This window comes from Hyla sarda, chromosome 1 (genome assembly GCF_029499605.1).
Source record: "Hyla sarda isolate aHylSar1 chromosome 1, aHylSar1.hap1, whole genome shotgun sequence".
Lineage (NCBI taxonomy): Eukaryota > Metazoa > Chordata > Amphibia > Anura > Hylidae > Hyla > Hyla sarda.
The window spans coordinates 575,354,331-575,371,607 of record NC_079189.1 but is presented as its reverse complement, the minus strand read 5'-3'; the positions used below and the strand labels follow the sequence as shown (position 1 = coordinate 575,371,607).

Genomic DNA, 17,277 nt, shown 5'->3' with positions numbered 1-17,277 from the left:
TCAGTTCCAAAAATACAAAGTTACTAAGGCTGTAATCAGGGATGAAGGGGGAGCAGACGATCTTCCACCTATAAGGGCCATTGCTGTCCATTTTCTTCAGTGGTTAAGGAAAAAAAGTGCAGCTACAAGTTTCTCCACATACGATGATGAGGAAACAGATGTATTAAGGCAGCAAAAAGGACATACAAAACAAATACCTTGCCTATATATTATGATGTCCCACAGGCAGCAAGTAAACCCAGGGGAAGGAGAGGGGAACTCCAGCAGCATCCTTGATATTCTGACACAGAGCTCCAAAACCTCTGCACAAACATTGGTATTACATGATGAAATTCAGTTTTTTTCCCCTGCAGTCATTAGACGATAGTATAGAGCAGTTTTTCCCAACCAGGGTGCCTCCGGACATGCTGGGAGTTGTAGTCTTGCAACAGTTGAAGGCACCATGGCTGGGAACCACTGGTATATAATACGCTTTACCTAGAGTGTATTGTTCTTTTTTTACCTTTATGTCTATGCGGGGCACTTGCAGCTCTGTATCAGACATAAAAGTTAAATAAAATAAAGCTCTGGCTGCTATAAGGATAATTTAATATGAATAAGTTCATAAGTTGGGATACAAATAAAAAATAAAATCTTCAAGAGTGGACAAAAGTCACATCAAAAACAGAATACCAAGAGTTTTGCAGATCTCCCGACTGCCACGCTGGGGTGGTGAAATCTCCATTCGATATACCGCAATGAGGTGCATCTATTTATACATTTTCTAAGGGAGCAGTCACACTACGGAATCTCCGGATGGAGAAACAGCCAGCCCTAGAACCGCTCGTATATGTGGCATCACCACTGGTAATGCATACCCGAGCGGATTCTGCCCCAAAAATTATTTGTTCATTCTTTCAACGGCGCCCAGAATTTGAATGTCTGCAGCAGAATTTTTCGCTGTGTACATTCAGCAGTGTAAATGGTGCAACAGAATCCTACTGAAGACAATGGGAGGCCACATCGGAACTTCTCTGCTTGGAAATTCCGTAGTGCGAACGCAGCCTTCGTACACATGCACCATGTAATGGCAGTACATGCCAGGAAAGCGCGACCAAACTCCCCATTCATCTGAAGGAAGACAAGCATATAGAGACAAAAAAAAGTGGCACCCGTTGTGTGATCCTCCCAATGTATACCTCCGACATACACCCTTATTCACACTGCAGAATTCCAGACAGAAATTCAGAGGGTGGCCAGTCAGCGCTAGGACTGTGCATACATAGCAGTCCCTATAGTCGGCAATATATTGTAGATGGATTATTTTGGCAGCGGAACTTCAGCGGTAGACATTCGACAGCAGAAATACTGTAGTGTGCACTGTGCAACGGAAACCCAGTGAAAGCAATAAGATTGTGCTGCACAGGAATTTCCGAATGGAATCTCACTCGGAAATTCCGTAATGCGAATCCGGCCTTACAGTCTGGTGCAGCCTTCACATCATTAACGAAAACTTTCACACACGGGCGGATACACTTTTGAACATCCCTTTGGATTTTTGCCTGAATTGTTTAGGCCTAAAGGGGTACTCCGCTGCTAGACCTGTTACGGTAGGGGATAACATGTCTGATCGCGGGGGTCCCTAGTCATCTGGTGCACAGAGCAAACTCTGCTGTGTGACTGGGGACCACAGCTGCCACGCCCCCTCCATGTCTATGGGAGCACACGTGACCGCTATCTTCTAGCCATCACGCCCCCTCCATTCATGTCTATGGGAGCACATGTGACAGCTATCTACTAGCCATCACGCCCCCTCCATTCATGTCTATGGGAGCAGGCTTGACAGCTATCTACTAGCCATCACGCCCCCTCCATTCATGTCTATGGGAGAAGACGTGAAAGCTATCTACTAGCCATCACGCCCCCACCATTCATGTCTATGGGAGCAGACGTGACAGCTATCTACTAGCCATCACGCCCCCACCATTCATGTCTATGGGAGCAGACGTGACAGCTGTCTACTAGCCGTCATGCCCCCTCCATTCATGTCTATGATAGCAGACGTGACAGCTGTCTACTAGCCGTCATGCCCCCTCCATTCATGTCTATGATAGCAGACGTGACAGCTGTCTACTAGCCGTCATGCCCCCTCCATTAGAAATTAACGGAGGGTGTGGCGTGATGTCATGAACACAGAAGCCCCGAACTTCCGTGTTTAGACCGCTGCATCGCTGGCCCCGAAGATTGCAGTCCCCGCAGCCGGACCCTGCGATCAGACATGTTATCCCCTATCCTTTGGATACGGATAACATGTCTAGGGGTGGAGTACCCCTTTTAACACAGTTTGTGGGTCTTTACCTGGTTTGAACATGTAGACTGGTAACACTTTTTCTTCGATAATACAGGACTTATGTGGTTCTTTACGTTTTTACAAATAAATTTGTCTAGTCAAGAAAGAACAAAAAAAAAAAAGGCACCTTGTGACATTAACCTCAGACATCGTGCACACAGCCATATGACGGATCTGTACTATGGTGGCTGCTATGTTCCCCATACTGGACCACCTGCTTGGGAATGCACATATAATTTTCTTGTTTTCTAAACAGGGTCAAAGACTAATTGTTTTGCATTCCAGTTACCATGGCTACCAGGGTTTTGTAATAAATTGCCTGCACACGCTCACTAAGGGCGATTCATTTCACACACACCAGATCCGTCTAAGATCTGCAATGGCGGATACGCAATTGTGGATTTTACAACTGCGGATCAGTCATTCCAAATGCACAGCGGTTGGTGTGAATGCAGCCATAACCTGACACGTGTAAGGCTCTGTCCACACTAACATCAGAGCCTCCATTAGTCTGACTGATTTGACAGGAAAAAAAAAAAGCACAATCGCGAGCCGCCATGTCAAAAACCTGATAAACCCCAATATAAAAGTCAATAAAGTCTGCTAGGCACACTTGTATAACACATTTCACACTGCCGCTGTGGTCAATGTTGTAACTAGAGATGAGCGAACTTCCAGTAAATTCAATTCGTCACAAACTTCTCGGCTCGGCAGTTGATTACTTATCCTGCGTAAATTAGTTCAGCTTTCAGGTGCTCCGGTGGGCTGGAAAAGGTGGATACAGTCCTAGAAAAGAGTCTCCTAGGACTGTATCCACCTTTTCCAGCCCACCGGAGCACCTGAAAGCTGAACTCATTTATGCAGGATAAGTCATCAACTGCCGAGCCGAGAAGTTTGTGACGAATCGAATTTACTGTAAGTTCGCTCATCTCTAGTTGTAACCATGATGGCGGTGTGAAGACAGCCTTAGGTTTCTACCGTATCTCCACATTCCTATATCTATAATAGACTAGAAGTGTATAGCGTATTTACATGTTTATCTAAGTACATTCCCCGAATGTAACCATGGCAACAAGATTTTTATTTTTATAAATAAAGTTTGTTCAATTATTTTTGTTTCTCTTCATTTTATGACTAAACCACTTTATTTATAAAAAAAAAAAAAGACCCCTTCAAAATACAGTGATTTTGTTCAGTCAAAAAAAAGAATAAAATAAAATAAAATAAATTGAAATAGAAATTAACACCTGATGAGACATTTAGGGAGAAATCCGTAGAGGGGGAAAAAAAAAAAAAAAAGTTTTGCCCTGAGTCATAAAGGGTCGAACGCATAAAATAAAACAGACCAAACGTTTAACATAAGCAGGAGGCAAAAAAAATGGCGAATTTTTAAAAATAGATTAAAAAAAATATTTCTCCCATTCTCTACCCCCAACCTCCCCCCCCCTCCCCCGCATCTATGGCCGGTCTTCGATAAACAGAAGTTCTCTCTCTCTTTTTCCTCATTTCCCAAAAATTCAATAATTTAATCTAGGCGAGCCATACTTTAAAAAGTCCTTCATGTACAATACAATACATGTGCCAGGCAGGGCACTGAGGTGGCATTCAAAGTGGCACGGGCTCGTCAAAAGAACTTCTTGGCTGCTGCTTCTTGTTGACTTCTGCAAAACAAAGAGAAGATGGTTACATCTAGTATTGCAGGAAACTGGCACATTTTCGGAGGCAGTGTTTCTCAACCAGTGTGCCTCCAGCTGTTGCAAAACTACAACTCCCAGCATGCCCGGACAGCCTCTGGCTGTCCGGGCATGCTGGGAGTTGTAGTTTTGCAACAGCTGGAGGCAAACAGGTTGGGTAAACACTAATCTAAGCCCTGTATTATACAAAACAGACTACTGCCCATCGTGCATACGTGTGGCCCTTTTTTCTATCATCTGTACATATCCCTATTACGCAGGGCGAGGTGCAGATGAAATTTTTTTTTTTTTAACTTATTAAAATTATAAGCGGACACTGTGCAGACAACAGGTGCCAGCGCTAGGACATGCGCCATCTCTATGCATTTCCGTGGCGGAATTGGAATTTCCATGGCAGTTGTTTCTATTGCAGATTCCAATTGAAAAGAATGGCAACAGAATTTCCTAACGGAATTTTTCCGCTGGATTCCGCTTGGATATTCTACTGTCTAAACGAGGCCTTAGGGAGGCGGTTTTGAAATTCTCCTGCCATATCTAGCACTCTATTATATTTCTGTCAGATTCACGATTGACTTCAATGAGCCACCCGTAGTCAGGGAGTGTTTTTGGTTTTGCCTAATTTTTTGACCATATCTGCTTGTTGAACCAGACTGAAACGCCCAGAAGACCGCGCTTTACAGTCCGATCGGAAAATGAGCTAAATTGGACACACTTTCTGACTCCGGGCAGCTGATTCAAAACATAGGGTACCGCGTGGATCTGGCAGGAGGTGGTTTTGAATGTCTCCTGCTGTATCCACAATTCCTAAATGTGAATGCATCCTTAGGTTGGAGTAAATGAGCTCCATTGAGTGTAAAAATAATTTCTAAGGACATAGGACGTAAATGTACATCCTGATCCGCTGGGACGTGGCGCACCAGGACATATATTTAAGTCCTGTACAGCCAAGGACTCGCTTGTAATGGCGGACATCCGCTGATGTGCGCCATTGACCCCTCAGATGCAGTGATCACTACAGATCATGGCATCTGCGGCACTTTGGATGATCGGATCCGATCCGATCATCCAAGATGGGAGACGAAGGTTCCCTCACCTGCCTCAGTCATCTTCTCCTGGCGTCTTCTCCTCTGGTCTGAGATCGAGCAGACCAGAGCAGAAGATTGCTGATAATACTGATCAGTGCTATGTCTATGCTAATACTGTTCAGTCCTATGCAATCTATTGATTGCTGTAAATAGTTCTCTATGGGGACATAAAAAGTGGAGGGGAAAAAAAGAAAAAAGAAAAAAAAGAAAAAAAAGAAAAAAAAAGAAAAAAAAAAAAAAAAAAAAATAATTTCGTTTTTTTTTCAAAATGTGAAAAAGCTTCTCCCAAAATAAATCTATATCGCCCCTTTTTCCCCATTTCCCCCCAGAAAGCATTAAAAAAAAAATTAACAAAACAGATTTGGTATGGCCGTGTGGGTAAATGTCAGAAATATCAAAATATAATGTAAATCAACCTGTACAGTGAACAGCGTAAAAAAAAAAATCCAAAATTAGTGTGTTTTGGTCACATCACATTAACATACTGTATAATATATATATATATATATATATATATATATATATATAAAATTATAAACTGCGATCAAATATTCACGTATACGAAAAAAGTGGTAAAAAAAATAAATAAAACTACAGATCACAGAACAAAAAATTAGCCCTCATACAGCCACACATATGGAAAAATAAAGTTATAGGTGGTGAAAATACGGCAATTTTAAACATACTTATTTTGTGAAAAAAGTGAGTTTTTTATTTTATTAAAAGCAGTACAGTAATAGAAAAGTATGTAATCAATGCTATCATTTTATTCATTTTGACAGAGTAAAAACCAAACCCTCCAAAATATGCAAAATTTCAGTTTTCTTTTCACTTCCCTAAATAATTTTTGAGTTTGCCATAAATTTTATGGTAAAATGAGTGATGTCACCACAAAGTACAATTGGTCACGCAAAAAACATGCCAACATGCCATGGGTCTGAAGAAGGAAATATAAGAGTTGAAATATAAGTACGGTAGATTTTTAGAAGGCAAGGAGGAAAAAACGAAAAACACAAATAAAATTGGCTGTTTCCTAAGGTCAAAATTGGCTGTTTTTAAGGAGTTAAATTACAAAGGGAGGCAGGATATTCCTTTTTTTTTTTTTAGATTTTTGCCCATTTATCTAAAAAAAAATAAAAAAAATAAAGATAATTAAATAAAAATCACCTTTAACCATTTAGTAGAAAAAAGAAACATTTAAAAATGTGATTTTTAGAAGATTTTTTTTTCTTTTAATCATTTAGTAGCCATTGAATAAAATTATTTTTTTTTTCTACTTACAAAAATTACCTTTAGAATTTTTCTCTTTCCTGGCTAATAAATGTCTAGTTTCTAATTTTCTTCTTCTAAAACATGATCATTCCCTTTTCCAAAATTAAAATAACTAAAAATCACCTTTAACCATTTAGTAGAAAAAGAAAGAAAATTTTTAATAGGTGATTTTCAGAAGATTTTTTTTTCTTTTAATCATTTAGTAGCAATTGAATAAAAAATTTTTTTTTTTCCTGGATAATAAATGGCTAGTTTCTAATTTTCTTCTTCTAAAACATGATCATTCCATTTTGTAACTGTTCCAACTCCCTAAAAAGGATTCAATGTCTCTTCTTCTGCAGTAGTTGATCTAGCAAGTGGCACACAAGAAATGAACACCCAGGTTCCCTTTTTAGGTTAAAAAAAAGATTTTGGGTAAGTGAATAAAAGCCTATTAAGGTAGAAAGCACTGGTGACCCCCCCCCCCCCCCCCATCATTGCCTGATTGTTTCCCCTGATATATGTACGATTTTTGCCATTTTACTGAAAGTATTGGGGAAGCAACAGGTGGAAGGTATTTGTGAGAGAAATATAGGTGCTAGACAATTATATGTACATGATCAGGATTAGGTACTGAGTAACAAATAACAATTTTTTTTGTGGGTATGACAGGTACTCTAAGGCTTTTCCTTCTTGGTGTTGCAATTTCAATATTAATGTGGCACGTTTAATTACCTTTTAGTCACATTCCCTTAAAGTACTTAGTGAATTTAATGCGCTCCTTAGAATTCAGCTGCATGTTACTTCAACTCACATACCTTTGCATTGCCCCACATGTATTTCCCACATAGGATAATTGGTTAAACACCTACTGAAAGTGGAGCCAGATCACCATGTGAAGACAGTAACAATCGCACAATACAGTACATTCACAAACCATTATGCTGAATCAAGGACACCCATGTAAAAGGCACTGGAAATTGGTAGAAACACACAATATTCTAGCTGTATAAATGTATGTAATCTCAGGAGGACAAAGCGCTGCCTCTCATACGACATAGGGAAAGGAATGTGCAACACTCACTTGTACATGATGTAACTGATGAACAACACACTTTGTACGGCTACGAAGACAAAGAAGTGTGCCGTAGAGAGACACGATGGAATGGGAATTTCTGGACATTTTTGTTTTTCATGTGGCTGAAAAAATATAAATGCATTATACAATACAATCCAATTACTAAACACACGGACAGAGTCATTCATCTATAATGTGGCAGTGCTTAACATGCTACAAAAGAACACTTCTAATCCATTATTACTGTCCACGGCTGCATTCACAATAGGGCTGGAGTCTTCCAGGATTCCCCATCGGTTCAGTGCCTGCACAGATTTTACTATGGATACATGTTTTTGGGAGGTTTGATTGTTTCACCAAGCACAGTACGTTAATCTGATGGAGGAAAAAGCTTCACCTGGTATTATAGAAGCTTAGATAAGCCGTTAGGGGTGTATCTGGTGACAAGATTGTTGACCGTTTCAAATGATCATTAGAAGAATAATGAGTACAGCTCTGGGGTATAATACAGGTTGTAACTCAGTTTAAGTAATGTATGTACACAGTGACTCCACCAGCAGAATAGTGAGTGCAGCTCTGGAGTATAATACAGGATATAACTCAGGATCAGTACAGGATAAGTAATGTAATGTATGTACACAGTGACCCAACCAGCAGAATAGTGAGTACAGCTCTGGAGTATAATACAGAATATAACTCAGGATCAGTACAGGATAAGTAATGTAATGTATGTACACAGTGACCTCACCAGCAGGATAGTGATTACAGCTCTGGAGTATAATACAGGATATAACTCAGGATCAGTACAGGATAAGTAATGTAATGTATGTACACAGTGAACTCACCAGCAGGATAGTGAGTACAGCTCTGGAGTATAAACAGGATATAACTCAGGATCAGTACATGATGAGTGCTAACAATGGCTTTGTGAGGTCAATAAGAAGAAATGATGTTGCAAAGAACCAGAATTGGTACAGAATATAAGGTGCTGCAAAGTCATGTAATATTAGCTATCCAGTATGTTACATAAAGAAAAAAGAAAAAAAAAAAAAAAAAACACAGGAAACGAAACAGAGGATTCCCTTGATGGGATAGCACTATGATAAAACATCACATACCAGGTTCTTCTGTACTAGAGTGTCAATGTCCCTCTTCACCAGATGAAGATGTTCTTTGATGTCATTGAAGTGTTGGGTGTTCTCGTAGCCGGCAGCAGCCCCATGTTGATTCCCAGAGACCAGTCTTAAAGTTTCACTCATAGTGTTCCTTTAACAAAAAAAAAAATATATATATATATTATATATATATCAATGTAGGGAGGGAACAAAGTAGGTAGTCGCTACATTCCTAGACACGCCCAATGCTTCTTCCCCCGATATCTGCTGAGGAAAAGTCCACACATCCCCATACATGAAACATAGTCAACTGGTTTCGGCAAAATTGGTGGACTGACTGCCGCTGCTCTACGTGTATGGACACCTACTCCTTAACTGAAGTACAGAACCCCGTAAACCAGTCGAGGAGCTGATATTTGAGGACAAGTCAGAAGATGTGCCAGGTCCTGGCACTTAAGTTGCTCGGCTCCTCCTCCTTGACACTTGGCTGAGAAATAAAAACATGATTTTATAAGTCTGGCAACCACTATGAGTCCCAGGAAAGGAACAACTTGCTCATATACCCAAAAAACTATACAACATTGTCTGCAGCACTTAGCAGCAAATACATCCAACAAATTCCCTTTAAATCTTCCCATTGTCACTGTATTTTATTATTTTTGTGGTATACAACAATTCCACACAGTCCACTATAGGCCTTGAAGAAAGGACACACTTTCTCCCCTTTGTGTAGCAGGCCTGATGAGACGCATCCCATGGAGAAATGCAAAGCTTTCCAAAAGAAATTAATACAGTTGTGCAAGAAATGAAGAGGCTTAAGGATAAGGAAAGATTTAGGGCTAAGGGCCAAGATTACATTTAACATAAGAGAAACTCATTTCCCATATGTGCTCTTCTAGCACTGGAATATTGTAGCCCTGGTTTTTATTTTTTTGCTGTTGCTATAGGAAAAAAAAATCAAATTAAAATGCAGTCTGTGTCTGGGTATCCGGGCGTTTACACAGATCTGTAACCTGATCGGATCAGGCCGCACGGACATGCCGCTTAATCAATATGCTTGTATCACTCAGCCGTCCTGTTATGCTGCGTTTTTTTGTTGCAAAGAAGATTAAGGTCTGTAACGGGAATATTTATCATCAGGGGGATTTTATTTTAATCCCTTTTCTACTTCTGGCAAAAAAGACACAAAAGAAAAGAAAAAAAAATCCCCAGTAACGGAATTTAGTCCCGTGGCGCTTATTCGTTGTAACAACAAGATGGTAAACACAGGGAAATATATAAGAGTGGTGTACGCTAAAAAAAAAAAAAAGAAAAAAGACGAAGACAAAGTTACAAGAACTTTTACCAAATTAAAAATTGTATTTTATACAAATAAAAATATGAAAATTACATATAGGAACATTTGTCTGATCATAAGGGGCACCCAGAATGGACACTATGTGGGGAATTTATCATTGTATATAGAGCTTTTTTTAATCAATTTTTTAACACAAAAATTTGCGCAAGAGATTTTTTGCATTTTTTTGCGCAAAATCTGATCGAATTCTTCATAGCCATGTCTACGGTTAAGTTTACCATAGAGCACTTTCTCCTGTAGAATCGAATTTATTAACTGCATGTTTTTTTTTTTATGCAAAAAAATGCGCAAATGCACTTTTCTTGCTCAAATATACACCACCTCGGAGGACACGTACCAAAGTGTTCTAAAGCATCTGAGAATGTGAAACTTGTGTTCCCCTTTGTATTTTGGAAACATAATATATAAACTATTTTAGGACAGTTAGGACTACTACTCCCATCATGGACAGACTCTGCCCATGATGGGAGTTGTAGTCCAGGGGCTGAGGGGCAGATCGCACTGTGTCATTCTCTAGAGACCCGCTGCGATCAGCATTTATTAACTGTACGCTGTCACATTTCATAATCCCCAATAGCTATTCACCAATCAGAGCTCCTGGCGGTAGCAATTATGAATTATGAGCGGTGTATACAGGAGCCGGCAGGCAGCGCAGTGTAGCCGCATGTGCCGCCGGCTTGTTAACTTAAATGTCGATCAAAGCGGGTCTCTGGAATATGACCTGCTGCGATCTGCTGCTCAGTCCCTGGACTATAACTCCCATCATGGGCGAGTATGTCCATGATGGGAGTAGTAGTCCTAAAAGTCCCGCAGCCGGGGGATGTGCAAGTGCCATCTCTCAGCGCTGCGGTGTTATAACTACTCCCATCATGGGACAGACTGTCCCCATGAAGGGAGTAGTAGTCCAAGGGCAGAGGGACAGATCGAGCTACACAGTCCAGGCCTGATTGTTCTCATCATGCGTTTTGCATAATGGGAACAGAGCCTTTCTGGCAGTGTGTTCCCAAACATGGAGACTCCAGCTGTTGCTTAACTACAGCCCCCATGATGGGAGCTGCAGTTTAGCAACAATTGGAGGCTCCCCGTTTATGAACACGCTGCATTATGTGTGCTTTCCCCAGGGGAGAGCACAAAAAATGTATTAAACTATATTTCTTGTTTTTCTTTTCTTCTCATTTCAGATACCTTAATGCAGAGGACTGCATTAAAACCAGCGGTTTTAAAATTTCAATAAAATGGTTAACAAGGGCTGTGGGGGAGTGTTTTTTTTTTTCATAAATTTTTTTTCTCAATGTGTTGTTTTTTTATAATTGAATTTTCAGGCTTAGTAGTGGAAGCAGTCTTATAGACGGAATCCATTTCTATGCCGGGGCTTAGCGTTAGCCCCAAAATCAGCTAATTGCTAACCTCAAATTATTACCCCGGTACCCACCACTACAGGGGTACCAAGAAGAGCAGGTAACAACAGGCCCGGAGTGCCAAAAATGGCACTCCTGGGCCTAGGCGGTAACAGGCTGGTGTTATTTAAGCTGGGGAGGGCCAGTAACAATGGTCCTCGCCCATCCTGGTAACGTCAGGCTGTTGCTGCTTGGTTGGTATCTAGCTGATACTGAAAAAAAGGGGGAATCACACACACTTTTTAAAATGTATTTAAAATAAAGAAGTGTGTATGATTCCCCCATTTTTTCAGTATCAGTCAGATACCAACCAAGCAGCAACAGCCTGACGTTACCAGGATGGGCAAGGGCCATTGTTACTGGCCCTCCCCAGCCTAAATAATGCCAGTTTGTTACCGCCTAGGCCCAGAAGCGCCATTTTTGACACTCCGGGCCTGTTGGTACTGGCTCTTCCTGGCACCCTTATGCCGGTGGGTACCGGGTAATAATTGGGGGTTAGCACTTACTGATTTTGGGGCTAACGCTAAGCCCTGTCTTAGTAATGGATTCTGTCTACCAGACGGCTTCCACTACTAAAAAACACAGACACATTGAAAAAAAATGTTTTACTTAAAAAAATAAATAAAACACTCCCCCCATCGCAATCCGCCAAATCTGACGTGATCCTCCGTTTTCATGTATGTAAAATGAGAAGAAAACAAAACAATAAAACAAACCATTTCATCAAAAGCTGGTGTGAAATTTTTTATGTAAACTGGACTCTCACCCCTTTCAAAATATCATGTAAAGCAGACAATATACGTGGACACGCCCAATTTACAAAACTGACGTAAAAAGTATAAACCATGGCACAAAGCTCTTTGAAAATGTGGTCGATATTTTTTTTTTTTTTGGGTGCAAAATTCTTTGAGAATCTCCCCCTCTGTGTTCTTTATAAAGATTTATGATTTTACTATTGTGCAGAGTTTTGTTCGGCGCACACTGCTGCTCCAGCACTTCTAGCAATGTAAGCAGTGTACTGCGGGAAAACGCCACAGCTCTGCGAAGTGTGCGGTAGAGAAGGAGTGCACAGTAGAGCAAGGGGGGCGTTTCTATATTTGTACAAAATGTATCAAATGACATGCTCAACTTTAGTAAATCTTGAGCTAGAGTGTAAATTAGACAAGCAGTGTAAAGGGGTAGATCTGTGTCTACAATAGACGCCTATGATAAATCTCCCCCTATGTCCCCATCACCAATACAGTAGTTAGTTACTGCTTTGTTATTCCATAAAATAATGATTAGCAGGGGCCTGAGAGCTAAAACCTCGTTTACTTGACAGAATTTCTGAGCAGAACCCAGCAGAAAAATTCCACTCAGATATTCGGTTGCAGCAAAGTCCCTTTTGTTACACTTTGATTCTGTTGCACACAGCAGAATTCTGATTCCGGCATGTCAATTCTTTTTGCAGAACACTCAGTCTATGGAGACTGCCAATTTCTGAGCAGTCCTAGCGCTGACTGATGAGTCCGCGTTATCTGGAAATTCCGTAAAAATGACGCTGTGTGTATAGTGTGTCCTAGCGACATGTGAAAAATTCTGATTGGTGGGTCTGAACGTTCAGACCTCCACCGATCGGGAGAACGAGCAGGGAGAAGTCTCTGCTGCCGTACTCTCCTTGCCTCCCCCTCATGCCTGTGTCACATGACCGACACACATTCAGAGACTTACATGGTGAGTTGGTCTCGATCACATGACACTGAGCCTGTAGATAAGATCTGGGAGCGTGGGGGTCGGACCCAGACTCTGCTTCTCTAATGCGCGTGTCATACCCAGTGCGGAAGCTGATCAAAACACGCCCCTTCTGTCATCTCTATGGAGAGGCGGAGATATGTGAACGCTGTGTCTGCGCCTCTCCCATAGAGATGAATGGAGGGGGCGTGTTTCGACCAGCTTCTGAGCTGGGTATGACACGCGCAATGGAGAAGCAGAACCAGGGCCCCAAATGGGAGAACGTGGGGGGTCCCAGTGGTAGGACCCGTGGAGATCAGACACAAATCCGCCGCATATCTCCTGTAAGAAAGTGTTCCTTGTAGTTTATTACACAGTGTTAATGCACTCTAAAGTTTGTGCTTTAAAGAAGGATTGGTAGGTAACTGCTTCAGACGATATGTAGACCATTCTATCCATCTAACTGATTTAAAGGGGTACTAACTGTTCCGAATGCTGGAGACGGCAGCTCGTGACATCATGCCCCGGCCGCTCGTGACGTCAAGCCCTGCCCCATCAATGCAAGTCTATGGGAGGGGGCGTGACGCCCCCTCCCATAGACTTGCATTGAGGGGGCTGGGAGTGATGTCATGAGGGGATGGATCCAACGAAGAAGACAGACAAGTAGGCAGCACTCACCAAGCAGGGTAGGTTTATTGCAGTCCTTCAGACGGAATACAGGTCTCAGGCGGGGGAGTAGCGGTGGAGGACGGGGCTTGACCGGAATAAGTTGTTTCGTGCGGCTCGCGCACTTCCTCTAGCCGGAACGGTTCCAGCTAGAGGAAGTGCGCGAGCCGCACGAAACAACTTGTTCCGGTCAAGCCCCGTCCTCCACCGCTACTCCCCCGCCTGAGACCTGTATCCCGTCTGAAGGACTGCAATAAACCTATCCTGCTTGGTGAGTGCCGCCTACTTGTCTTTCTTCTTCGTTGGATCCATGTGCTTTGTGCTCGGCTGAGCACCTCCGTTGCAGGTCCCTGTGAGTCTGTGTCTGTGTTGCCTCGTGCTATCTTCCACGCTTAGTCTCGTACGTGCCGGCTTACTCTTCCTCCGCTGTGTCATGAGGGGATGGGGCTGTGACATCACTGTTCCAAACGCTGAGCAGCGGAGTACCCCTTTAATCTAATTGATTCAACGTTGCAATATTACATACGTACACATATATACTAAAACATATATCATTGTTTTATATGACCGAATATTTATATTTTAGACAACCAAAAAACTGCATACAGTAATGAGTAACTGATGAAAAATGTATACAAAAAAAACTACGAAAAAAAACAAAACCAACCTCAAAACGATTCAAATACACCGTGAAAACACAGTCTAAGGACCCTCACCTAAAGTAAGGAGCCTTTGGCATATTCTCTCAACAGCAGCACTCCTGGCCGACCACCAGTTGTTCACAGTGTAAAGGCTGACCGTACATATAAGAACGCGGACAGTCCGGAAGGCATGAAATCAATCCGCACATGAAGCTTAAAGGATGTTTACATGGTGAAATTGACTATAGGCTTCATGCCCGGATTTACTGTAATACACAAATCCTCGGAGAAGCATATTAGATATTAACTACTATTATTAAATCTTAAGCAACGCATCTAAACATGGGGCTGGTGAAGCAGAAGAAATCCACCAATCTGTGTGAGGAAAATTACTACAAATATGAGCAACACGTAAGCATGTAAGAGGATGCTCATTTCTTTTGTATTTTCTCCAAAATTGCCCAGAAACACAGATGTAATCTGGCCGGAGCATATTAAGAAGAGTTTAAAGGAAATATTAAATAAGAGCCCAAGCTAGAGACTTTATTCCAAGTCGGAAAATTAGATTTACCAGTTAAAGAATTGGAAAGAATATTAAAGCAAAAGCTGCGCTGGAAAACAAAAAAAACTATGATAATCTTCAGGGCACAGATGACCTACATAGTGACAAGAGCGTCCAATGGAAGCAGGCTAGTGCATTATAGCTTATATTACACTAGTGTTGCCAAAGGCTGTCCTGGCATATTAGGAGTTGTAGTTTTGCAACAGCTGGAGGCACCCTGGTTGGAAAACACTGTATTATGCTGTGTGTGGGAAGAGTCGGAGGGTTACGAGTCGACAGTGAAGCTGTGGTTGTATCTATTATTTAAGACCCCCAAACAAATTAGAGAAGAATCTGACAAATGTCATCAGTGGAGAGTAGGATCGGGCAGGATAGATTTCAACTGCCTGATTCTCTTGTTCTTCGTGAGATAGAGCTACCTGGCAGCGGCTTACCTCCCCTCTTCCTATTCAGAACACATGAGCCAAGCATTTACGTGTACAACGTGAACAAGGGGGATGGAACGGCCAAATTGACTGTCAAATGCGCTGAAAGCCCCTGCACCTGAGGCTGCTGGCAGGTAAGAAGAACAACAGGGGGAAGAGGGAAGGGGAAAAGTGATGCGGCATAAGAGGTGAGGGGGGTTGATTTGGCACAGGGAATAAAGTGGCCCAGGGGGATAAAGGGGGAAATGAAAAGGCACAGGGGGTGGTAAAGAAGGCGTGACGAATTTGCACAGAGGGTAATTAAGGGGGGGTAGCAACCACATTTGTAATGCTGATACATACCGGTACAGTACTATAATACTGTATTGTTTTTTATCGTGTTTTATAGGTTATTACACTCGGGTGAGTACAGAACCGTATTCAGTCATGTAGGAAGATTTTTGAGCATCTTTTCCCCCCAATAGGCGACATCTCCCAATAGCGGACAGTTTTTTTCCCCTATGAGTGTCCGCTATTGGGAGATTCTTCTGTATATATCCTGATCCTATAGAGAGTGTCAGTATTAGCAGTATACAGAAAGAGCTCGAGGGGAGGTGTATTATTACTATATATCCTGATCCCAAAGACTGCAGCAGCAGTATACAGATAGGGCTCGAGGGGAGGAGTCTGTGAGCTAGCATTCTCTAAATTCCCAAGAGGTCAGCTGACCCAGGACTGGTCACATGGACACATAAAACACTGATTTTCTGTGGGTTAGACCAAGGCTTAGCACATATCATGCCCTAAAAAGTCACACAAAATTAGTATTAGATGCCCCTTTTTATACACATATGGTAACACTAAGTGGTGTAGAAAGGCATGAATAACAGAGTAACTGTCCAGTCAGGAGCTCAAACATGATACATAAATCAGTATCTACACAGGACACGATCATCCTTCTATCTGACAGATTTGGCTGATTTTTATTAGTTCCGCTTCATTAGGACAGAGCTGTGATCTGTGACTACAGTTTAGCTCCAGTACCTACAGGGAGTCCTAGGTAGTCTGAGATACACCCCCTGCCTTATCAGTGGCTTCATCTGCTGCTTTGCCCTGCCCCCTGCAGCTCTGCCTCCTCTGATTGGCTGCTCTGTATAATACAAAAAGTATCACAGGCCCATCAAGAAGTCTGTGCATGAAGAGCCAATTTCTACAACAGCAAGTGCAGAATGATCATAAATGACACAATGAAGCAAAAGCAGAAAAAACATGGGCACTCACCCATAAAACGTAGCTTTTATTCTTCCATGTTAAAAAGCATTCATAGGCAGAAAAATAGAGACTACTCCGGCGGGAGCTGGAGTCGTCTGTTTCCCTGTCTATGAGTGCTATTTAACATGGAAGAATAAAAACTACGTTTTGTGGGTGAGTGCCCATGTTTTTTCCTACGTTTTCATTGTGAATGTTTTTGGACTGTATTTACTGGTTAGTATCACCCCATGCGTTTCTGTTGCTCTGCCTCTACCCAGTAAAATATATCTATATCTTTCTCTCTATATCTATCCATCCCTTTGGGGGAGATTTATCAAAACCTGTACAGAGGAAAAATTGCTGAGTTGCCCATAGCAACCAATCAGATTGCTTTCTTCATTTTTTTTTTAAAAGGACTCTGAAAAATGAAAAAAGCCATCTGATTGGTTGCTATGGGCAACTCAGCATCTTTTCCTCTGGGCAGGTTTTGATAAATCACCCCCATCTCTATATCTAGATATATATGTATATATATTTATATCTCTATATCATTTTTTTCTGGTTTGGTCTGTTGTACCTAATACACAGTGGCACCACCCACATGTTCTTCTGTGCCTAGTGTTTATTTAAACAAATTACAGGTTACTGAACTGCCAGCAAATATAACAGATGGACATCAGGTCTTTTCTGCACATAATGGGGGAGATTTATGAAAATCTGTGTAGAGGAAGAGTGGT

At 41.7% G+C, this 17,277-nt stretch overlaps 1 protein-coding gene across 1 annotated transcript in view; it reads right to left on the bottom strand.

The window, feature by feature from the left end:
* Window positions 1-3,235: 3,235 nt before the first annotated feature.
* LMAN1 (lectin, mannose binding 1) overlaps window positions 3,236-17,277 on the bottom strand; it is a 50,500-nt gene continuing 36,458 nt past the window's right edge. The window contains exons 11-13 of the mRNA XM_056544284.1: window positions 8,556-8,703; window positions 7,444-7,559; window positions 3,236-3,990 (exon numbers count right to left, since the gene is read on the bottom strand). Of these exons, the coding sequence (XP_056400259.1) occupies window positions 3,954-3,990; window positions 7,444-7,559; window positions 8,556-8,703 (301 nt within the window). The 3' untranslated portion in view covers window positions 3,236-3,953. The remainder of the gene's footprint in view (window positions 3,991-7,443; window positions 7,560-8,555; window positions 8,704-17,277) is intronic.